Here is a 24,118-nt window from a genome sequence, read left to right as displayed (position 1 = left end):
GTGATGGTAAGTCCATGCCGGCCCCGCGGTAGAAGTTGGCCGCGGGCCGGCAGTGATGGCTTCTTCTTCCCCCGGGTCCCCCACGAGGGATCCCGGGCCGTAGACGCCGCACCAGCTGGAGCTCTGCAGACCGCGACTTCAGGCTGCGACTTCAGGCTGCCGGCTACCCCGGGCCAGCGAAACGGAGCGCTCCCCTCCAGCGAGCCCCAACGAGGGTTCACCCGCTCCACGCCGAGAGTCCACGCTGCGCCCGCCGCTGAAGCCCCGGGCACGTCTCCGGGAAAGGCCGCGCCGATCCTTGCTGTTAGGCCACGGGGGAGGCGACCTGGAAAAAGTCGCCTCTCCATGGAGGAGGCGACCGAAGCGGTTTCCCCCTCACCCCCCCCCACACCACCCCCCACACAAAACACACAAAGAAACACAAAATACATACTTTAAAACATACAAAAAAAATTAAAAAAATTGAAAAAACGGACGCGCTGCTGACATGGCTGCACACAGAGGAGCGCCACCTACAGATGAAGCTACTTCGTCTATCCAGTACCTCTGTTTGCTCATCGGAAATGTAATATTCCCTCCAAGATCGAGTGCATACAGCAACACCCTGTTACATTTACTCAATGTCCTCGCATATCATTTAGGAAACCCCACAGTCTTTTTGTTGACGTAAATCTCTTTAAAGTGCAGCCACGAACTACAACGGGAGTGCAGCCGTCAACCTGCAGTAAGGAACAGTCACAGACAGAGTTTAAAAGAAAGCTGTACCGTCCCCACCGATTTGGGTTTATTTCAATTAGAGTATTAGAAGCATCAAGCACATCATTCAAATAAACACAATCTTTCTATTCGGTTCTTATGAATGTTACTGGTTGTACAAATTATCCAACTTTAACAACAGGGTATTAAATTTATCGGTTGTATTAATCTACTGACCTACAATATTGTAAGTGGGTTTGATTTCAATGAACCAAACCCTTTTACATGTTTTCCTCTCTGATTGTCTGCCTCTGTTTCTTCCCTTATTTCACCCAATAGAAGAGAGATCGAGCAACTGTCCATCTGGTGCCAGCAGAATAACCCGGCCCTCAACACCAGCAAAACCAAGGAACTGATTGTGGACTTTGGAAGGAGTAGGATGGGGAGGAAGCACCGGGGTCTGTGGGACACAATTGTCGTAGGGCATCCGCCTTGGCCTACGTGATCTCACGGTTACAAATATGTTTACTCCCCTTCCCATTCCCATACTGACATTTCTGCCCTGGGCCTCCTCCACTGTCAGAGTGAGGCCACATGCAAATTTGAGGAACAGCACCTCATATTTCGCTTGGGCAGCTTGCAACCCAGCGGTATTCATATTGATTTCTCTAAATTCAAGTAACTCTTTCATTCCCTCTCCCTCCTTCTCTCCCTACCCACCATAGGCGTCCCGCTAGTTTTACTATTCGTGTCCCATAATTATCATCTCATCCACAGTCAACAATGGATCATTGTGGGCTCCATTTATCCTTGGACACCGGGACATTGACCACAAACGCACTGACTCCAACAGCTACCCAGTCTGTGCCTCCTCCAGCCCAGCCTCCTGTGAGGATGCCACTCCCTTCTCTCAGTTCCTCCGTCTCCGCCGCATCAGTGCTCTAGACGAGGTGTGTAGGAAGGAAATGCAGATGCTGGTTTAAACCGGGGATTGACACAAAAAGCTGGAGTAACTCAGTGGGACAGGCAGGATCTCTAGAGGGAAGGAATGGGTGACGTTTCAGGTCAAGACCTTTCTTCAGACTGGTTCGGGATCACAGAGGGGGAACAGCGAGAGGTCTTCTACTCCAAGACATCGGAGGTGTCCTCTTTCTTCAGGATACAGGGCTTCAACTCTACTGCAATTGATGGTGCTCTCACTTGTATCTCCACCACTATCCGCACATCAGATCTCACCTCCCTCCACTCCAGAGAGAATAGGCGTAGAGATCCCTGGTCTTCATCTTTCACCCCATCATCCCATCCCCAGGCGCTTTCCCATACAACCCACCAGGGGAGGCGCCACTCTGTCCCTACACCTCGACCCTCACCACTATTCAGCAACACAAACAGCCCTTTCATGGGAGGCAGAGATTCACTTGCATCTCCTCTATCCTCGTCTATGGCACTCGGTTCTCTCGATGTGCCCTCCTTTACATCTAAACGCCTCTACTTCCTCGGAAGACCGAGGAAGTTTGGCATGTCTCAAACTTTGAATAATTCAGAGTCCGCTGTACCAGAGTGAATGAATTGGTGTTGATGTTGATCGGACGAGGACAGTATAGGTCTTACTGAGGATGTGTAAATGGAAGCTGGGAATGAAATTGGAAAAAATAATCCATTAGAGGTAAATAACGTTGAATTCTATGAATTTCTCGCAACTTTGGCGGCACCAGAAACTTGGCGACTCTCTCTGTACTGCCTGGGTGAGGTCTGTGTTTTACCGGATTACATGGGAAAACAAAGGGGGGTTTCACGTAAGATCACTGGGTCATAGGGCTTGACGTACGGGGCCGCTCAATCCATCTGGAGGACATCCGTAACTTCCGGTATATGTTATTAATGCAAGAAACGCGTACTTTCCTACCTGTTAAAACCGCCAAAATGTTGAATTTTTGCGCTGAAAAAAATTGTGGAAGTCGGGGTGAGTGTGAGAGACGTGTACCCGACTTCAGAATTCCAAACGTGAAGCGAAATGAAGGTAATGAGAAGCGAGAGCTGAAAGCACAACAACAGCGAAAGTGCATTGGCTGTGCAGATATCAGAATTGAAAATATCGGGAATTATCGCGTTTGCTCACTGCATTTCATCAACAGTAAGGCATTATTTGTGTTTTTTCTTGATTGCTTTGGCATCTAAAATGTCTCTGAAGTGATAAATCTGTCTGCAAATTTTTCTTCAGATGCGTTTTCATTTTTGTATGTAAAACCCACTTGAGAACCATGGGCGATTTAAAACATTTACAGCCAGATTTATCACTTCTGAAACTTTAGATGCCGAAGGAATCAAGAAAAAACACAAATAATGCCTTAGTTGATGAAATGCAGTGAGCAAACGGCCAATGTTCAGATACGACTCAGATTCAGATTTATTGTCATTGTGCAGTGTACAGTACAGAGACAACGAAATGCAGTTAGCATCTCCCTACAAGAGCGACATAAATATGAGCAATAAATAAATATATTTACGTGCATACAGTCATAGTATTTTTTTCCAGGTGGGAGGGGTGTCGGGGGGGGGGGGGGGGTGATTGGCAATCACCGAGGTCCAGTGTTGAGTAGTGTAACAGCCGCAGGGAAGAAGCTGTTCCTGGACCTGCTGGTCCGGCAAAGGAGAGACCTGTAGCGCCTCCCGGATGGTAGGAGGGTAAACAGTCTGTGGTTGGGGTGAGAGCAGTCCTTGGCGACGCTGAGCGCCCTTCGCAGACATCACTTGCTTTGGACAGACCCAATGGAGGGGAGGGAGGAACCGGTGATGCGTTGGGCAATCTTCACCACCCTCTGCAGTGCTTTCCGGTCGGAGACAGAGCAGTTGCCATACCATACTGTGATACAGTTGGTAAGGATGCTCTCGATGGTGCAGCGGTAGAAGTTCACCAGAATCTGAGGAGACAGATGGACCTTCTTCAGTCTCCTCAGGAAGAAGAGACGATGGTGAGCCTTCTTGACCAGAGTTGATGTATTGTGGGTCCAAGAGAGGTCATCGGAGATGTTGACCCCCAGGACCCTGAAGCTGGAAACACGTTCCACCTCCGTCCCGTTAATGTGGATGGGGGTGTGTGTGTGTGTGGGGTTTCGCTAAGCACTTTGGCTGTTGTTGTCCCTTCATCTCTCGCTTCTATCTACCGTCATTTCTCCTCACTTTTGGAATTCTGAAGTAGGCTAAATGTCTCTCACGCTTATCCCGATTTCCTTAATTATTTACAGCGCAAAAATAGACAATTTCAGCGGGTTTTAACGGGCCCACTACGCTGGAAACAATGGTAAGCGCATACCTGCAGTTCATCGCGTGTAATCCATTTGGAGTAGCGTAGCAACAGTACGGGTCACGGGTCGTGAACCGACTGCCGTGAAACCTCCCTATAGCGGCCATGTGTCCCAAAGATCCTATAGCGGCCCTGTGTCCCAAAGATCCTACAGCGGCCCTGTGTCCCAAAGATCCTATAAGATCTTTGCTGTGTCCTGGGCATCCTCCATGGCCAGAGTGAGCAACATCGGAAATTGGAAGAACAGCACCTCATATTCCGCTTGGGGAGTCTGCATCCTGGTGGAATAAACATTGAATTCTCACAATATTGTTAACCCTCGCTGTCTCCTCCCTTTCCTATCTCCTCCTCATTTTTCCTTTCTTCTCCCCGCCCCCCATCAGTCTGAAGAAGGGTTTCGGCCTGAAACGTTGCCTATTTCCTTCGCTGCATAGATGCTGCCGCACCCGCTGAGTTTCTCCAGCATTTTTGACCACCTTCGATTTTCCAGCATCTGCAGTTCCTTCTTAAACAAGTTACATTCACTGCCCGGGACGGCAGCGAGCGCAGTGGACACTCGCGGTACTGCAGGGGTTCTGCAACTACACGTGGAGTGAAAACATTTTAAACCAGAAAGCAAAGAAAGTGCGGGAGTTAATAAAATGGCTGCGAAACGCCCGGCCGGGAGTTGGATCGACGAGGTAGTTTGTCCCATCTGCAAATATTTCTTCACCGATCCGGTGGCGCTGGGCTGCGGGCACAACTTCTGCCGCTCCTGCATCACACAGAGTTGGGACAGGGAGCGGAGAAACTCCTGCCCGGAATGTAGAGAGGAATCTGCAAACCGCACCCTCAGGGTGAATCGGGCCTTGGTTAGACTGTCTGAGAAAGCTCGAACACTGAGCCTGAATCTCAAAGCGAAGAAAAGTAAACTTCAGTGCGAGAAACATCAGGAAGAACTGAAGCTGTTTTGTAAAACTGACAAGAAACTGATCTGTTTGATTTGTGCAACTGGGCAGCAGCACAGGTCTCACAATGCTGATAGAAGAAGCAATTGAATTCTACAAGGTAAAAACAAATCACTTTTGATTACATCATTGTCTAATATTTTGTTCATTGTTTGACATTAATTATTCTCTGATCTGAAACCCAACCCCAGGAACAGGTGAAATCTTCTTTCGAATCTCTCACAGAAAAGGAATCAGAGATCCAGAAAATTGAACAGGAACAGAGAGAAAGCATTTCTGGAGTTCAGGTGAGGCTTTGTACTATCGATTTAATGGTTTTGTGTAGATTTCAACCATGTGATGTGTGCAATAATTTAGCACATCAATAAAGCTCAGCAGTCGAGAGCCAGAACTGTTGGCAGAGGTTGAGCAGCCAAGGTAAACTCGAGTGATATAATATATTGATTCTCATCTTTCATCTGGCAGGCAGAGTCACACAACCTTCAGTCACAGATCACATCCCAGTTTGCTGAACTGCACCAGATTCTCAATGATAAAGATCAGCGCTTACTCGGAGATGTCCGGGAAGAAGCGGAGAAGATTGTAAAATCAATGGAGAAAAATCTTCAAGGGATACAAGAGAATTTAAAATCAATTCAGGAGGAACTCTCAAAGCTACAGGAACAGACAGACCACAAGAACGGCCTGATATTTCTGAAGGTGAGGGGGTTACACTACAGTTTGGTGAAGTGAAAGTGCAGTCACAAAATGGTGGGTTAAATTTCTGAAATAAATGCTGCATTTACCAGTATTTCAGTACTGGGTCAATGTTCCGTCTGTTCCATCTACTCGCCACATGTGACAATAATGCCCCAAATCCCAGGAATCCTCTTGTATTTATCCCACCAACCTAAATGTATCTGCAATAACCAGGCCGCCCTGTGAGTTCCAGTTTCTGTTTACTGCATTTCATGTAGAATTTGTTAAAGTCCATCATACATTTCAGGTTTTATTTTTCTCCTCCCCACAAGTAGTGATAATATTTCCAATCCCCATCCATTATATCCGCCGCTGACCTTAAAATGTTCCATCCCATTATCCCTGACATCTTCTCGTAAGCTGCATACTAGCAGTTATTTTCAACGACATTCCTAATGCTTTCCCCCGTGTTTGATGTCTCTACGACAATATCCAAGTTCTGTCTGTGACAGCGGCAAAGAGTTGGGAAATGGGAATTAGCAGAGGGTATTTTTGGCAGCAATTTGGTGAAATACCCGCCGTCGGGATCATGATGATCGATCTCAGTCTATTGAGATTTGTGTTTTATTTATTTCAGGAGGAAGCTGGTCGCAAGAAGAGGTAGGACATGCTTTTGACTGAAACAATGTATGTTTTTATAGTACAGCTCAAAAAAACATCTAATGCCCAGTTTCTAACCAGCTGTAAAATATTTGCAGGATTAGTGATGAAACCAAACCAATGTTGGTGGTATATGGGGCTTTTCTCATTGAAAAGTATGATTGCAACTTACACTACAAAATAGAATTGAGCGAAGCATCTGATATCAAACAAGGTAAAACTAATACCTTTTCCATCGTACTTTTTTTAAACATCTTTATGCAATACTCATATATGAAGATTAATGATATTAATGGACTGGGGAAGTATCACAGAACCAGAGAGTGAAGTTTGTTTGCACTTGAACAAATCCTGGAGAATAGGTTTGCTGTGCTGGGTGAAATTGCGTAGACTAGGCCTGCGTACTTGAGAGTTCAGGTGTATTAGAGCAGATCTCAGTGAAACACACATAGTACTTACAGGGCTCAGTGGGCTGGATGCAGGGAAGATGTTTCCCCTGTCTGAGGGGGCCTGGAGCCAGCGGAAACCTCCTCAGAATGTGAGCTGCACCATTTAGGACAGAGACAAGGAGAAATTACTGCATGCTGAGACTAGGCAACCTTTAGAATTCACTGCACACCTGGTGGCTGTGGATAATCAATCATTTAATGTTCTTGGAGCCAGAGAGCCATGGTTGTACATTACAGAATCAGGCCCTTCAGCCCATCACGTCCAAGTCCACCTTTTTTCCTAGCCACACAAATCCTATTTGCTCACATTAGAGCCGTATTATTCTACACCTCGTTTGCTAAATCGCAATGTCTCTTAGATGTACTGGTTACATCTGATTCCACCACATCCTCTGGCAAAATACTCCAGGTATTAACTTTTTGTGCGTCCTCCAGTATTGATATCCCTGCATGACAATAAGGTTTCGACGATCTAGCCTATATCCTGCTGCAGACTTTGACAGACTTTCTTGCTATTCACAACATTACCCGTTCTCCACAGTCTTAGTAGTCACACCTCCTACATTCACATCCAAGCCATGAAAACATAAAATAAACAGCAATGGTTGCTGCACCGATCTCTGCTGCACTCCAACAGTCACAGACCCTCCAGGCAGAAAAATCATCCTTCAACCTCCACCTTCTGCCTCCAACCATTAAACCAATTGTGGGTCCATTTTACCAACTTGTCTTTGATCCCACCTGCCTTCGCTTTCTGGACCAGCCTTGCATGCAAAACATTGTCAAGTCCCTCAGTGAAGTTCATATATTGCTTCACAATGAGATTATAGTGTTCTTGGTTGTACAGACGCATCAAACCACCCTCCACTAAAGAAAGCAAGTAAATAGCAGTAGATTGCCTCACCTGTCCAGTCCCCTCCCGTTCAGTATGATCACGGCAACTCCACCACACATCTGTCTTCACTAAGGAGGACACAAACAATCTTCCTGATACAGTAGTGCCCATAGGATCTGGGGTGACAGAGGAACTGAAGGAAATCCACATTAGGCAGGAAATGGTGTTGGATAGACAGATAGGACTGAAGGCTGATAAATCCCCAGGGCCTGATGGTCTGAAACCCAGGGTACATAAGGAAGTGGCTCTAGAAATCGTGGATGCATTGGTGATAATTTTCCAATGTTCTATAGATTCAGGTTCAGTTCCTGCGGATTGGTGGGTAGCTAATGTTATCCCACTTCTTAAGAAAGGCGGGAGAGAGAAAACAGGGAATTATAGACCAGTTAGCCTGATATCGGTGGTGGGGACGATGCTGGAGTCAATTATAAAAGATGAGATAGCCGAACATTTGGATAGCAGTAACAGGATCGGTCCGAGTCAGTATGGATTTACAAAGGGGAAATCATGCTTGACTAATCTTCTGGAATATTTTGAAGATGTAACTAGGAAAAGGGACAAGGGAGAGCCAGTGGATGTAGTGTACCTGGACTTCCAGAAAGCATTTGATAAGGTCCCACATAGGAGATTAGTGGGTAAAATTAGGGCACATGGTATTGGGGGTAGAGTGCTGACATGGATAGAGAAGTGGTTGGCAGAAAGGAAACAATGAGTAGGGATTAACGTGTCCCTTTCAGAATGGCAGGCAGTGACTAGTGAGGTACCGCAAGGCTCGGTGCTGGGACCGCAGCTATTTACAATATACATCAATGATTTGGGTGAAAGGATTCAAAATAACATTAGCAAATTTGCAGATGACACAAAGCTGGGTGGCAGTGTGAACTGTGAGGAGGATGCTATGAGAATGAAGGATGACTTGGACAGGTTGGGGGAGTGGGCAGATGCATGGCAGATGAAGTTTAATGCGGATAAATGTGAGGTTATCAACTTTGGTAGCAAAAACAGGAAGGCAGATTACTATCTAAATGGCGTCAAGTTGGGAAAAGGGGAAGTACAACGGGATCTGGGGGTCCTTGTACATCAGTCTATGAAAGTAAGCATGCAGGTACAGCAGGCAGTGAAGAAAGCGAATGGCTTGTTGGCCTTTAGAACAAGAGGAATCGAATATAGGAGCAAAGAGGTCCTTCTGCAGTTGTACAGAGCCCTAGTGAGACCACACCTGGAGTATTGTCTACAGTTTTGGTCCCTTAATTTGAGTAAGGACATTCTTGCTATTGAGGGAGTGCAGCATAGGTTTACAAGGTTAATTCCCGGGATGGTGGGACTGTCATATGCTGAGAGAATGGATCAGCTGGGTTGTACACTCTGGAGTTTAGATGGATGAGAAGGGATCTCATTGAAACATATAAGATTGTTAAGGGCTTGGACACGCTAGAGGCAGGAAACATGTTCCCTATGTTGGGGGTGGAGAGTGGTGAGTCTGTGGAATTTTCTGCCTCGAAGGGCGGTGGAGGCAGGTTCACTGGCTAGATAGGGCTCTTAAAAATAGCGGTGTCGGGGGATATGGAGAGAAGGCAGGAACGGGGTACTGATTGGGGATGATCAGCCATGATCACATTGAATGGCGGTGCTGGCTCAAAGGGCCGAACGGCCTACTCCTACACCTATTGTCTATCTCTACATCCTCATTAACCATCTGTATTTACCACTCACACCAGTCTCCTCATCTGCCAATCTGCCTCTCCCTCCCCAGCAACAGGCAAGATATTGGAATACCTGCCTCATTTCTCCATTTTCACCCACAAAGTCCCGTTCATCCTGACTTTCCGCGTTCGTTTTCCCCGTCCGCATGCCTCGCCCCCTCCCCTTCCCGATAACATGCAGAATTTCCGCTCTCCTGCCCGCTTGAGAAATGCCGGGGGAAATGTGTGTGTCCATCCGATGTTGTTGTGGGCGGCGCGACTCTCGTCAGCAGCGGCCTCTGCAGTCCGTCTGCGTTTTTATTATTTTATGTCTTATGTTTTTATGTAGTTTTTGTTATTTTTGTTGGGGTATGTGTGTGGGAGGGTGGGGGTGGTGTGGGGGGTGGGGGGGGGGTAACTTCTAAATCTCTCCCTGCACGGGAGACCCGACCTTTTCTTTGTCTGGTCTCCGTTGTCGTTGGGGCTGCAACGAGGAGCGGCCTGCAGCAGGAAGACCGCGGGCTGTGGTGCCGACTACTCACCTCACCGTCGCGGAGCTGGCCGAGTCCAGAGCGGGTGGAGCTGTGGTGGATGCTGCTGCGACCCGACCCCCGGAGATCTGGTGGCTACAACTGCGGGTTTGGCGGGCGGCACCGGGAGCCCGCGGGTCCTTGGAGGGAGACCGCTTTCCAGGGCTCCCGCAACGGCGACTTCTCCCGCCCGAGTTGCGGGGCTGAAGAGCTCCTGGAGCGGGGCCTTACACCATCGCCCCGCGCGGCTTGGAATGGCTGCTGGTCTCTGCGAGCGCGCGCCGGGGGCTCTAACATCAAGACCCGGTGTGCGGCCTTGCATCACCCGGCGTGGCTTTAATGGCCACGGGACAATTCGCCATCGCCAGCCGGGCGCTTTGACTTTGACTCTGACATCGGGGGGGGGGGGGGGGGGGGGCGGGGAGAGTGCAGTGGAGAGATAAGTTTTTTTGGCCTTCCATCACAGCAATGTGATGGATGTTTATGTAAATTATGTTGTGTCTTGGGTCTATTTGTTTGTAATGTATGGCTGCAGAAACGACATTTCGTTTGGACCTCAAGGGGTCCAAATGACAATAAATTGAATTGTATTGTATTGTATTGTGGGTGAAGGGTTCAGTTGTCCGCCTGCCTGTGCCTGAGGCCGAGCGGCTTCTCCCCGGGACCGCGCTGCCCGAGTCTCCCCCCCTCCCCCTCCCGACCCCCGGGGACTCTCTGAATCTCTTCTTCTCCCCCCAGTCTCCGTCACCCTGGATGTGGAAACAGCGCATCCGGAGCTCGAAGTGTTTGAGGATCGGAAGAGGGTGAGACGGATCCGGACCCAGAGGAGTCTCCCTGACACCGGGAAGAGGTTTACATCCAGTCCGTGTGTGCTGGGATCGGAAGGATTCACATCGGGGAGACATTACTGGGAGGTGGAGGTGGCAAGGAATCAGTACTGGAGTCTGGCTGTCTCTAGGATACGTATATCATTCCTTGTTTCAGTCGCCACCTCTCTCCCATGTACACCATGTCTGAATCGCTGCTGCTTCCTGCTCTTGTTCATCACTTTAACGCTTCATCTCCCTCACTGCCAGTTTCCAACCAGCTCCCACGTTCCTCTGCTCGAGCCCCGACTCTTCCCTTCGCTTTCTCGCCGTCTCTATCTCTGTCAGAGAAAACAAGAGTGAACAAAATCCATTCCAAGCCCGCGGACACCATCGGCTACCTCGTCTAACCTCGACCCCTTTTCATGCATCAGAAATGCAATATTCCCCACAAGATCGAGTGAGTACAACAACAACACGCTTACATTTACAAAATATCCTCGCGTCTCTTTTAGGAGACTCCACAGTGCTTTCCATGCGTAATGCCCCTGTCCCACTTAGGAAACCTGAACGGAAACCTCTGGAGACTTTGCGCCCCACCCAAGGTTTCCGTGCGGTTCCTGGAGGTTGCAGGTGGTTGCCGGAGGTTGCAGGTAGGGAGACTGACAAAAACCTCCGGGAACCGCACGGAAACCTTTAAAAAAATTTTAAGAAAGTTATGGCCATTTGACTGTCCTCGATCACAGCTTTTGTGTTAAGACAATGGAAAAGTAATAGGGAACAAGATGCTAATTTCCGAGTATGAAAATGGCCACATATTCTTATAGAAACTTACAAAATTCTTAAGGGGTTGGACAGGCTAGATGCAGGAAGATTATTCCCGATGTTGGGGAAGTCCAGAACTAGTGGTCACAGTTTAAGGATAAGAGGGAAGTCTTTTAGGACCGAGATGAGAAAATCATTTTTTACGCAGAGAGTGGTGAATCTGTAGAATTCTCTGCCACAGAAGGTAGTTGAGGCCAGTTCATTGGTTATATTTAAGATATGGCCCTTGTGGCTAAAGGGATCAGGGGGCATGGAGAGACGGCAGGTACAGGATACTGAGTTGGAATGATCAGCCATGATCATATCCAATGACGGTGCAGGCTCGAAGGGCCGAATGGCCTACTCCTGCACCTATTTTCTATGTTTCTATGTCTATGTTTCTATGACTAAAAGATATGAAAGTGAATTAGATATGAAAGTGAATTAGGTGACAAATTAAACTTCTTTTTATGCTTTATCTGATGGGATAAATTGTAGACTTGATTTTTTAAATCTCAAAAATTTGTAACATTGCTTGATGGGGGCGTGCACATTGAATTCTCCCAATTTTGTTAGCCCTCCCCTTCCTACCTCTCCTTCAGCTTTCTGGCTGTCTCCTCCTGCTTTTTCCGCTATTCTCCCCGCTCCGCTATAAGATCTTTGTTCCAATTAAAGCTCCATTCACAAAATCCTTTGTTCACTCTGACATCACCGGCCCGCCCACTGACGCGTGATTGGCCGGTCCAGATCACTATGACACGCCCACTGCCGCGTGATTGGTCAGTCCAGATCACGATGGACCGCCCACTAACTCGTGATTGGCTGGCCCAGATCACTATGACCCGCCCACTGATGCATGATTGGTTGGGCTAGATCTCGATAGCCCGCCCCCTGATTGGTCGGCCCAGACCACAATAGCCCCCCCCCCCCACCCCCCGCTGACCGCGTGATTGGCCCGCGCCATCCCTTCTCTCCAGGGATGTCAAGTCAAGTTTATCCGTCACATACACATACAAGATGTGCAGTGAAATGAAAAGTGGCAAATCCTCGCGGACTTTGTGCAAAACGACAAACAAACAAACAACCAAACAAACTATAAACACAATCATAAACACACACATATTCTTTTACATATTAAATATTGGAAGGAAAAACGTTCAGTAAGGTTAGTCCCTGGTCCTTTGGGACTGCCCTGAGATACTGGAGGAGGAGCAGGAGCAGCATCTTTAGCTGGGACAGCCCTGAGATACTGGAGGAGGAGCAGCATCTTTGCTGAGGCTGCCATGAAATACTGGAGCAGCATCTTTAGCTGGGACTGCCCTGGGATACTGGAGGAGGAGCAGCATCTTTGCTGAGACTGCCATGAAATACTGGAGCAGCATCTTTGGCTGGGAAGCAGGCGCAGCATCTTTGGGACTTCCCTGAGATACTGGAGGAGCAGCAGCAGCAGCACCTTTGCTGAGACTTCCCTGAGATGCTGGAGCAGGAGCAGCATCAGCATCTTTGCTGGGACCAAAGATCTTATAAGATCTTTAGCTGGGACTGCCCTGAGATACTGGAGCAGGAGCAGCATCTTTGTCAAGTCAAGTCAAGTCAAGTTTATTCGTCACATACACATACGAGATGTGCAGTGAAATGAAATGTGGCAATGCTCGCGGACTTTGTGCAAAAAGACAAACAAACAAACAACCAAACAAACTATGAACACAATCATAAACACACACATATTCTTTTACATATTAAACATTGGAAGGAAAAAACGTTCAGTAAAGTTAGTCCCTGGTGAGATAGAAGTTTACAGTCCGAATGGCCTCTGGGAAGAAACTCCTTCTCAACCTCTCCATTGGCTATTTCCATGCCTGTCCTGTCCCGCTGAGTTATAGACCCAGAGACAGACAAAAAAAAACAAAGAACCGTGCAAGCTATTCATTCACACATGGTTAGTATCTGTACATTTAATAGTGTTATTTATTCATACGGCGCCTTAGACTTCTGTACATTCATCACCTATCGTTCCAGAGAGTACTCGTGGAAAAACGTTAAAACGCGTGCAAAGGTTTTAATTTGTCTGTACACAAACAAGCTGGAGAAACTCAGTGGATGCAGCAGCATCTATGCAGCGAAAGAAATGAGCAACATTTCAGGCCGAAACAATTCTTCAGACTGGTGGGGGGGGGGGGGGGGGGGGGGGGGGGGGGGGGGGGGGGGGGGGCGGCGGAGAATAAAGGAAAAAGGAGGAGGAGACAGCCAGAGGCGAAACTATCGCCAAGCCTACGCTTGGTCTCAGACTCTGCACAATAACATCACTTCAATACCAGACACTGCAATGAAGAAGGGGTCTCGTCCCTAAACGTCACCCATTCCATCTCCCCAGAGATGATGCTTGTCCCGCTGAGTTACTCCAGCTTTTTGTGTCTATCTGCAGTTCCTTTTTATACGCTCGATTATTATTTAATAATCTCATGTGTAAACTTGAATTTAATGATTCAATTATACTCTATTGTCACGTGTACCTCGTGACTGTGGGATTATTTGCTTTTGCGTGCAATCCGGTAAAATACAGACCTCGCCTCCTCCATGGCCAGAGTGAGTCCCACCGCAAATTGGAGGAGCGGCACCTCATATTTCTTTTGCGTAGTTTGCACCCCAGCGGTATGAACATTGACTTCTCCAATTTCAGGAAGTCCTTGCTGGCCTCTCCCCTTCCAAGCTCTCTCACATCCCACTCTCCGCCTCCTCCTTTCTTCTTCCCGCCACTCCCCCACCCCCATACCAGTCTGATGAAGGGTGATAACATCACTTCAATACCAGACACAATAACATCACTTCAATACCAGGCACTGTAATGAAGAAGGGGTCTCGACCCTAAACGTCACCCATTCCTTCTCTCCAGAGATGCTGCCTCACCCGCTGAGTTTCTCCAGCATTTTTGTCTACTTTCGATTTTTCCAGCATCTGCAGTTCTTTCTCAAACAATCATACTCTATTGTTCAATGTACCTCGGATCAGTGAAATGCCTTGTTTTTGCCAGTAACCCGGTACAGACCTGACCTGGGCGGTACAGTGGGCGCCGGTTAGGTTGCGAGAGGTTCATGGAATAGTCTATATTTCCCCGCAGCGGTGAACCAGGCCCCGCCGCACCAGGCAGCAGGCGCCCGCGCCGGGTCTCCCTTCGTTCTCGGCTGCCCCCCGCCGGGTTGCTCTCGGCTTGGAATGATTCAGGGCTATTTTCCCAGCGTGGAAAATTCAATGACTGGACGACATAGATTTTAACACAGTAGGGGGATCTTTCAAGGAGATGTGCGGGGCATGTTTTATCACACAGGGTGGTGGGTGCCTGGAACGCGCTGCTGGACTGGTGGTCGAGGCACATACGGTGGAGGCATTGCAGTCTGATGTGGGCTGAAGGAACTTTTCTGGTTCAATGTGGCCATCAACAAAACCGACAGATTCATTAGAGCTCCCATTCTCAGCTTCTTACCCACAACCATTAGATTCTTGAACCGACCTGCACTGCCTGCGTTTGGCCCACATCCCTCTAACCTGTTCTATCAATGTACCTGTGTAAATGCTTCTGAAGCGTTACGATAGTGCCCGCCTCATATACCTCCTCCAGCAGCTCATTCCATACACCCACCACCCACCACCCCTTGTGTGAACAAAGTTACCCCTCAGGTTTCTATTAAACCTTTCCACCCTCACCTTAAACCTTTGTCCTCTGGTACTTGATGCCCCTTCTCTGGGCAAGGGGCTCTGTGCGTCTACCCGATGTGTTCCTCTCATGATTTTTTTACATCTCTTCTAAGATCATCCCTCATCATGGAAAAGCAACCAACATAATCAAATACTTGTTCTACCCCGGTCATTCCTTCTTCTCACTGTTCTTGTCGGGCAGAAGGTACAGCATCTTGAAAGCGCTTACTACCAGTCTCAGGAACAGCCTCCTCCCCTCTGTTATCAGTCTTGTGAATGGTCCTTCCATAAGCTAGACATTGTGTGTTGAAGGGCCTGTTCCTGTGCAGTATTGATTACGACTTGTTTTCGCTGTTGAGCGGCAGTGCAAGGTTGATTTTCTGACCAGAGTGGAGCTTACTTTACTTTAGAGATACAGCATGGAAGTAGGCCCTTCGGCCCACCGAGTCCACATCGACCATCGATCACCAATTAACACTTGGACTCTGTTATCCCACCTTCCCGTTAACTCCCAACATATTGGGGCAATTTACAGAGGACCAATTACCCTACAAACCCGCATGATTTTTGAATATGGGAGAAAACCGGAGCTCCCGGAGGAAACCCACACGGTCACCGGGAGAATGCGCACGTTCCGAACAGTGAACATGGTCAGGATCGAACCCGCGTCTTTGGCCCCGTGAGGCAGCGGTTCAATCTGCTGCTCCATATTACCTCAGAAATATTAACCCTTCCCTTTCCAGATACTGTACACTGCCCGAACCTGCTGAATGCCGACAACGCTTTCTGTTTTTTTGTTGGCATTTTATGGTCAGACTCTCGTTCCAGTCACCCATTTAACTGGAACAACTTTAGTTTAAGGGAATGAAATTTACCCGAAGCTAATTACAAATGACATCGGCTTTCTGGTCAGGGCTGTGATTGACGGGGCTGAGCTCCGCCTCCCCTCAGCCATGCCCCGCCCCTTTCATTGATTGTTCCACAGCTCCGGGCTCCCCCGGGTCCTAAAGCCCGTCCACACGTTGTTGTCCAGCCTGACTTACCTCCTCTGGCAGCTTGTTCCATTTCCCCACGACCTTCTGTGTGGAAATATTGTTCCTCAGGTTCCGATTAAATGACAATAAACTAACTTGAACTTGAACTTGAACTTGAAATCTTGCACCTCTCACCACAAACCTGTGTCCTCTAGTTCTCGACTCCACTGCTCCGGGTAAAAGACTGTGCATTCACCCTATCCATTCACCTCTTGATCCCATGAACTTCAGCCTCCGGCGCTCCAATTAATTACTGCAGGGCGTCAGCAGTTTCAGCGAATGGGAATGCGTTTTGAACCAGGAAGTGGAGGTTAAAATGGCTGCGAAAGACCCGGTCGAGAGTTTAACCGAGGAGATGCTTTGTCCCATCTGCCTGGATTTCTTCACCGATCCGGTATCACTGGAGTGTGGGCACTACTTCTGCCGCTCCTGTATCACACAGAGTTGGGACAGGGAGGAGAAAAACTCCTGCCCGGAATGTAGAGAGGAGTTTACAGACCGCACCCTCAGGGTGAGTCGGGCCTTGGCGAGACTGTCTGAGAAAGCTCGAACACTGAGCCTGAATCGGACAGAGAAGGAAAGTAAACTTCAGTGCGAGGAACATCAGGAAGAGCTGAAGCTGTTTTGTGAAACGGACAAGAAGCTGATCTGTGTGATTTGTGCAGCTGGGCGGGAACACAGAGATCACCGCTTCATGCCGGTTAAAGAAGCTGTTGAAACCTACAAGGTAAAAGCAAACCGATTTTGGTCGCATCATTGTTTAATTCCATCTTTATAATCTGAACACTTTATTCTCTGATTTTCAATCACAATCCCAGGATCAGACGAAATCTTCCATCCAGTCTCTTACAAAAAAGAAATCAGGGATCCAGCGAATGGAGCAGCAACAGAAACAGAAGATTTCTGGAGTTCTGGTGAGGCTTTTAAGTTTCGATTTCCTGATCTTGTGTAGATTTGATCCCTGTGATGCGTGTAATAATAGGGCAGCGCAGTGACACAAGTAGTGCTGCTGTCTCCTAGTTCTGGTGAGCGGGTTCGATCCTGGCCTCGGGTGCTGCCCGTGTGGTTCATGCCTTCACCCTGTGACCGCGTCGGATTCCTTCCACGTCCCCAATACACGCTGGTTCAATGGTCAATCGGTGACTGTTATAATCCCTGGGAAAGTGGGTGGTGGATGGATAAATGGGAATTAATGGGCACGTGAAAAGGAACAGGCAGCAGGGAATTGTATTGGGGGTAGAGGATTGATGGGTTATAACATTACCCTCACGACATTTCGTGAAGTCTGAAGAAGGGTCTCAAGCATCACCCGCTGAGTTCCTCCAGCATTTTTGTCTACATTAGACAAACTATTGAATTGCTAAAGCAAATAAAACATGCACAGGCCAAATGTCACCGTTAAAGTCGTGAGGAAACACAACCAGTGACATTATATATTAATCTTCACCTTTTATTTCACAGGAACAGTCACACAACCTTCAGTCCAGATCACATCCAGTATGCTGAACTGCACCAGATTCTCACTGAGAAGAGCAGCACACACTGGCAGATATCCGGGAGGAAGAGAGGAAGATTCTAAATACAATGGAGACAAATCTTGGAAACATTCAAGAGAATTTAAAATCCATTCAGGAGGAACTCTTAAAGTTGCAGCAACAGATGGATCATGAAGACAGTGTGTGTTCTGAAGGTGAGGGGTTACACTACAGTTTGGTGAAGTGAAAGTGCAGTCACAAAATGATGGTGACATTTCAGAAATAAATGCTGCATTTACCAGTAATGAGAACTGGGTAAATGTTCACTCTGTTCCAGCTGTTGTTGTTCCCAAACTAATTGGCCTCCCGTATAATCTATGGGATCTCAGGAATGCCTGGCCGGCATGTAGAGAGGTGTTTGTATTCGTAGCGTTTGGAACAACGACGGGTGATCCTATATCTGATCCCAAGGACCACGAATGGACAGAGGGCAGTAAATCTCTGGGATTCTCCAACAAGAGACTCTGAGAGGGGTCACAGCTTAAGGATAAGGGGAAATCCTTTAAAACCGAGATGAGAAAAACTTTTTCTGTGGAACTCTCTGCCACAGAGGGTAGTTGAGGCCAGTTCATTGGCTATATTTAAGAGGGAGTTAGATGTGGCCCTTGTGGCTAAAAGGATCAGAGGGTATGGAGAGAAGGCAGGTACGGGATACTGAGTTGGATGATCAGCCATGATCATATTGAATGGCGGTGCAGGCTCGAAGGGCCGAATGGCCTACTCCTGCACCTAATTTCTATGTTTCTATGTAAGACGTATTTAAACCTGAGGAAGATACATTTTTGAACATTCGGGCGATTGTAATTGAAGGGAATGGGGCTAAGAGGAGGAGTTCAGTCCTGGGCTAGATTAGCCATGACCACATTGAGGGGATTAACATTGAAATCTAAAATGTGGCACACACATCATCTATATCCAGTTCCCATCAGCAGTGGGTGGTCACCTTGAGGGAATTTGCTCTGTTTGTTTTGTCCATCTTGTTTCACCATAGAATGACATCCCATTCTACACCATAGACAGGCCATTTGGCCCATCCTATCCAGTCAAGATTTCTGCTCCACTCATCATCCCTCCTATCTATTCTCCACACCCGGTAACTATATCCCAAATTCCATGAGCCCTAATGTGTTTACCCCACTGTTAATCCTGGCTAAATTGGACCAGCCAGGACTTCAAAATGGGGTTCAGTTTCAGGGTTTGCTGGGAGATTTGGTCAAATTGGAATTGCTCTCTGGGACTGGCTGCGAGAGATGCCAGGATGTCTGGAACTTAGATAGAATTTGCAAGCAAAGAATGGGAAGCTTTGCAAATCCTGTCAATCTGGTACAAAATGCATAGAATGGATTGGATGGCTGCAAACCAGACATATACCTTGTAAATAGCTTGTAATTAATGTTGCAGAGTCTGACTCTGCTAAGTGTTGATTGGATGGGGTGTTGAGCCTTGTCTGAGAGTTCTGTTCATCAGGGTAAATGTTTCCAAGTTGACTTCATCTTGAAGTCGGTTGTGAATACAATGTATTGAATTGTTGTATCATCGGGTTAGGGAAATGCCTGTTATGTATGGGGTTAATCGATATTTGTAATTGGGTGATTAAGAGACAACCCCCGTGTGGTTCGGCCCCTCGAGTTTGCGGGGCATATAAAAGTCCCTGGTCACGAGGCTCAGGGCCCATCTTCTGGAAGAGCGCTCAGGACCACGTATCCTTCTTGAGTGCCTCTGTCTGTGTGAGGCCTAGAGGGCTTGAACAGATAGACGCAGGGATCGAACCCAAGGTGGGATAGGTACAGTGTGTGATCTGTGATTCGCTTTTGGTAGAATACAATTAATTGATTCAAGTGCTTGATTCAGTGCTTTTACTGAAACTAGACTGGGGGGAAGCTTAGAACCGAGCAATTATCAGCGCTTGAATTTAAATTTATCTCTGCTGTTGGCTTCAGTCCCTCCAATGCTAGTGAGGTCCATGTTCTCATGACTGCATTCCTTTAGGTATTTATTGAAGACCACGTTACATTTCAGCTTTGATTATTGGTCTCCCCTTCGATTTGAGATATTATTTCATCCCCACACATTTAAATCCACCGATAATATTAAATTCCCGCTCATCATTCCTGAAAACTTCTACAGATGAAAACACAAGACCTGCCCAGTCTTTTCATTAAGTTCCATCCTCTCAGTTGTGGCGTCATTCTCATGAACATTCCTTGTGCTTTCCCCCATCGTTCTACATCTCTGCGACAATATCCGCTTTCTCTCTGCATGACAGTGGTGATAAGAGTTGGGAAATGGGAATTATCAGAGGGTTGTAGAAATTTGGTGAAGTTCCCGCTGTCGGGATGAGGACGGTCCATCTCAGTCAATTGAGATTTGTGTTTTATTTCTTTCAGGAGGAAGCTGGTCGCAAGCGAAGGTATGACATTGTCCTGACGGAAACAGTGTAAGTGTTTTGTGGAACACCTTAAAACATTTCTAATGCTCAGTTTATAAACAGCTGTTCAATATTTGCAGGGTTCGTGATGAAGCCAAACCACTGTCGGTGGTAGATGAAGCCTTGCCGATTGAAAAGTTTCATTGCCCTGTTTCGTTCAACACGGCATTCAAAGAAACATCTGATGAATTCAAGCAAGGTAAAGCTTGTACCTTTTCCATTATTCTTCTTTGTGTTATCTTTAAGCAATACCTAGATGCAAACATTAATGGTCTTTTGGACTGAAGGGAAATTGGATCTACCACTAAATCCATCAGCTGGGAAGCATCACCGAGTCAGACGTTCACACTCATGCTTTGGGTGAAATACTGTGGCTATTCACCCTATCTGTAAACCTTATATAGATCTTATACACAGCTATAAAAACACCCGGACGGGCTCCAAAGACAAATGTTCCTGCCTGTACAACGTCTTCTTATAACCCAGCCCTTCAGACCTGATGAAATTATCGTAAATACTTTTGCACCCTCTCTAATTTACTAACAACCATATTGTGTCAAATTTAATATCCTGACCTATGAAAGCATGAGTGACAAACACAATCTTCACCACACTGCCTGTCACTGTTGCATCTTCCATGGCACTGTGTACCTGCAGCCCGAGATCTCTCAGTTCTATAAAGTTCCCCGTTTACTGTGTATGTCCTGCCCTGGTTTGTCTCAGCAAAGTGCATCACCTCACCTTCACATGAATAAATACCACCTGCCGTTCCTGACCCCATTGGCCCAGTTCACCGGGATCACATTTACTCTCAGATAACCTTCTTCACTCTCCACAATGTTACCAATTTTAGTTCCATCTGCAAACTGACTAACTGTGCAACCTACATACACACCCAATCGTGTATATAAATAAGGAACAACAGTGGACTCTGTCTCCAGTCTGAAACACGACCCTCTACCAACATCCTCTGTCTGTGACCTTCCGGTAAATGTAGTATTCCATCGGCTAATTCACCCCGGATTCCATGAGATCCAACCTTCCAGAGCGGCCTCTCATGTGGTGTGTAGAAGTTGCATCTCTCAGAGGGCAGTGAATATCTGGCATGTTGTGCCCAAGGTGGTGGTGAAAAGCTGAGTTATTGGATATGTGCAACTTGGCTACAAATAAATATTTGATAGATCCAATATTTAAGATTATGGGGAACTCACACAGAAGAGGAATTGGTGCCAGCTTAGATCAGCCATGATCACATTGAATGGAGGGGCAAGCCTGAGGAGCGGATTCTAATCCTGCTCCTGTTTTCTTGTGTTCCTATGCTCCTGTGTACCGATAAATTGACAGACTTGACCCAGAGGAATTGAAGCAAAGATTAACAATACTTGTTCCTGGGACAATGAGTTTGCTGTGCGGGGTGAGATTGAGTAGACTAGGCCTGTGTACTCTCGAATTTGGGTGTATAGGAAGAGATCTCAGTGAAACACAAAGTTCTTACAGGGCTCAGTGGGCTGGATGCAGGGAGGATGTTTCCCCTGACTGTGGGGTCTGGAGAATGGGCACCCTCTCAGAATGTGGGCTGCAACATGTAGGACAGAGATAAGGAGACATTACTGCACGCAGCGACTGGGGAACCTATGGAATTCCCTGCACAGGTGGCTGTGGAGACTCAGTCATTCAGTGCTCTTGGAGCTGAGAGCCATGGTTGTACATTACAGCGTCGGGCCGTTTGGCCCATCATGTCCATGTCCACCTATTTCCCATCTTTACTAATCGATTTGCCCAGATTACATTGGTATTCTTCTGCACCTCGCCTAGATAAGTGCCTCAAATATAATGATTAGATCTCACCACCGCCTCCTCTGTAGCATGTTGCAGATATCACCCACTCTCAGTGTAAAGAAAACTTACAACTCAGAACCACTTTAAAATTCCTTGCTCTCAAGATAAACCTGTACTCTTGATCTGATATCCCTGCTGCAGCTCCGATCTCTGCTGCACTCCACCAGTCACAGACCTCCAAGCAGAAAAATCATCCTTCTACCGCTACCTTCTACCTCCAACCACCAAGCCAATTGTGGATCCATTTCACCAGCTCGCCTTGGATCCCACCTGCCTTCACTTTCTGGACCAGCCTTACATGTGGAACATTGTCAAGTCCCTCAGTGAAGTTCATATATTGGTTCACAATGAGATCAGTGTGTTCTTAGTTGTACACACCCATCAAATCCACCCGTGAATCCCCTCTCTTTCAGCGACCCTACAACCACAAGTCCCCACATATTCTGTCCAACACCCGATCATTCAAACTCTGCTTCCTTCCATGGTCCAAGCCACCCCTACCTCTCTCTCACCCTCCACTCAAAGAAACAGGGGCAGGTCCTCTGGCCCCTCATGTCTCCCCCTCCCATTCACTATGGTCATGGCGACTCCACCCCACACCTCTACCTCCTCTTTAACAACCTCAAACTACCACTCACCTCAATATCCTCTTGCTCCGATCTGCCTCCATTTCTGAATAGCCCGCTTCATTTCTCCATCCCCACCGCAATCTCGCAATTCTCCTCACTCTCCGCACTCGTCCTCCCCGTCCACCCTCCCCCACCTCACGAAATTCCCCTCTCCACCCCTGGATAAAAACTGTGGGAAAGATGTCTGTTGTCCACCGGATGTGGTTGTGGGTGAAACCCCGGGCAAGGTTCCAGTTGTCCGCCCGCCTGTGCCTGAGGCCGAGCGGCTTCTCCCCCGGTCCCGGGGCCGCGCTGCCCGAGTCTCCCCCCGACCCCCGGGGACTCTCTGATTCCCTGCTTCTCCCCCCAGTCTCCGTCACCCTGGATGTGGAAACAGCGCATCCGCGGCTCGAGGTGTCTGAGGATTGGAAGAGGGTGAGATGTACCGGGACCCAGAGGAATCTCCCTGACACCGGGAAGAGGTTTACATACTGGCCGTGTGTGCTGGGATCGGAGGGATTCACATCGGGGAGACATTACTGGGAAGTGGAGGTGGCGGGGAATCAGTGGTGGAGGCTGGGAGTCGCCGCAGAGTCTGTGGAGAGGAAGAGAGCGGTCACATTGATCCCGGAGACTGGAGTCTGGAGCATCGGGTGGTGGGATGGCGGGTTTGTTGCATTCACCTCCCCTCTATCCCCTCTCCCCGCCCGTCCCATCCCCGGGAGGGTGGGAGTTTATCTCAGTTACGAGTTCGGGACAGTTTCATTTCACGACGCGGACACCAAGTCCCATCTCCACACCTTCACTGGGAATAAATTCACGGAGAAACTTTATCCTTTCTTTGCGCCTTGGGATGGAAACTGGCTGAGAATCTGCTCCGGTTCCGCTCCGGGTGTGTAAAAAATATGTAAATGTGGGAGTTGAAATAAACCGCAACTGAAATCAGAGCTGTCTGTCTGTCGATCCGTTCATTTTAACGCGTGAACCGCGTCCGGCAACGGAACAGAAATTACTTTTATGAAAATATAAAGATTGAAACAATCCCCCTTCCCGCGGGTTCAGCAGCAGCCGCGGGCGGCGGGTCCTGAGCTCCGGGCTCCCCCGGGTCCTAAACTCCCCCCGAGTCACAACGCGACACAAGCGGTGTTGGTGCGGAATTCAACAGCGGCGTAAAGGCGAGTTTGGGGGTAGGTGGAGATAGAAGGGCGGAACAACATCGGAAGTGGTCAAGATCTTACTTTTGATATAGATTTAAACTAAAATGTATTTACAAATAAGATCCGACATAATATTTATAGTGGATAGATGGATAGAGGTGTTTTAGAAATTGGTATATGTGAGGGAGATTGAATTGAGTTACGCGAAGTGCGTGTAGGATGATGTTAGTGTGCGGAGATTGTTGGTCGGCGTAGACTTGGTGGACCGAGGGGCTCGTTTCCGCTCTGTGTCGTCAAATTTCGCAAAGTGCAAAGTGAGAAACTCAGCTGGTTTCCCCCAAGAATGATACCCAAAGCGTTGAGTTACTCCAGC

General features: G+C 47.8%; 1 protein-coding gene and 1 long non-coding RNA gene across 3 annotated transcripts; both read left to right on the top strand.

Moving 5' to 3' along the window:
* Positions 1–5,010: 5,010 nt before the first annotated feature.
* Positions 5,011–5,171, top strand: LOC116969144. The gene is made up of 2 exons (XR_004410643.1): positions 5,011–5,047; positions 5,139–5,171. It is a non-coding gene; the product is annotated as an uncharacterized LOC116969144 (long non-coding RNA).
* Positions 5,172–5,531: 360 nt separating this feature from the next.
* Positions 5,532–23,535, top strand: LOC116969142 (E3 ubiquitin-protein ligase TRIM39-like). Of its 2 annotated transcripts, XM_033016076.1 has the most exons (4): positions 5,532–5,646; positions 6,263–6,285; positions 6,384–6,499; positions 22,959–23,535. In XM_033016076.1, exons 1-4 carry the CDS (start codon positions 5,539–5,541, stop codon positions 23,486–23,488), a joined length of 777 nt encoding a protein of 258 aa, XP_032871967.1. In that variant the 5' UTR covers positions 5,532–5,538; the 3' UTR covers positions 23,489–23,535. The 2 variants fall into 2 exon arrangements, 1 of the variants encoding a protein (XP_032871967.1); XR_004410641.1 differs by lacking the exons at positions 5,532–5,646; positions 6,263–6,285; positions 6,384–6,499 and adding an exon at positions 20,279–20,340 and having other exon boundaries at positions 22,959–23,094.
* The last annotated feature ends 583 nt before the right edge of the window (positions 23,536–24,118 follow it).

This window comes from Amblyraja radiata, unplaced genomic scaffold (genome assembly GCF_010909765.2).
Source record: "Amblyraja radiata isolate CabotCenter1 unplaced genomic scaffold, sAmbRad1.1.pri S110, whole genome shotgun sequence".
In the NCBI taxonomy this organism is placed as follows: Eukaryota; Metazoa; Chordata; class Chondrichthyes; order Rajiformes; family Rajidae; genus Amblyraja; species Amblyraja radiata.
This window is presented reverse-complemented; position numbering and strand designations above follow the sequence as displayed.

Bases quoted from the DNA above. Each gene is read 5' to 3' on its own strand.
- LOC116969142 (XM_033016076.1), top strand. From the start codon at position 5,539: ATGGAGAAAAATCTTCAAGGGATACAAGAGAATTTAAAATCAATTCAG. The intron at 5,647-6,262 runs GTGAGGGGGTTA...TATTTATTTCAG, and splicing joins ACGGCCTGATATTTCTGAAG to GAGGAAGCTGGTCGCAAGAA. The intron at 6,500-22,958 runs GTAAAACTAATA...TTCTCCCCCCAG, and splicing joins AGCATCTGATATCAAACAAG to TCTCCGTCACCCTGGATGTG.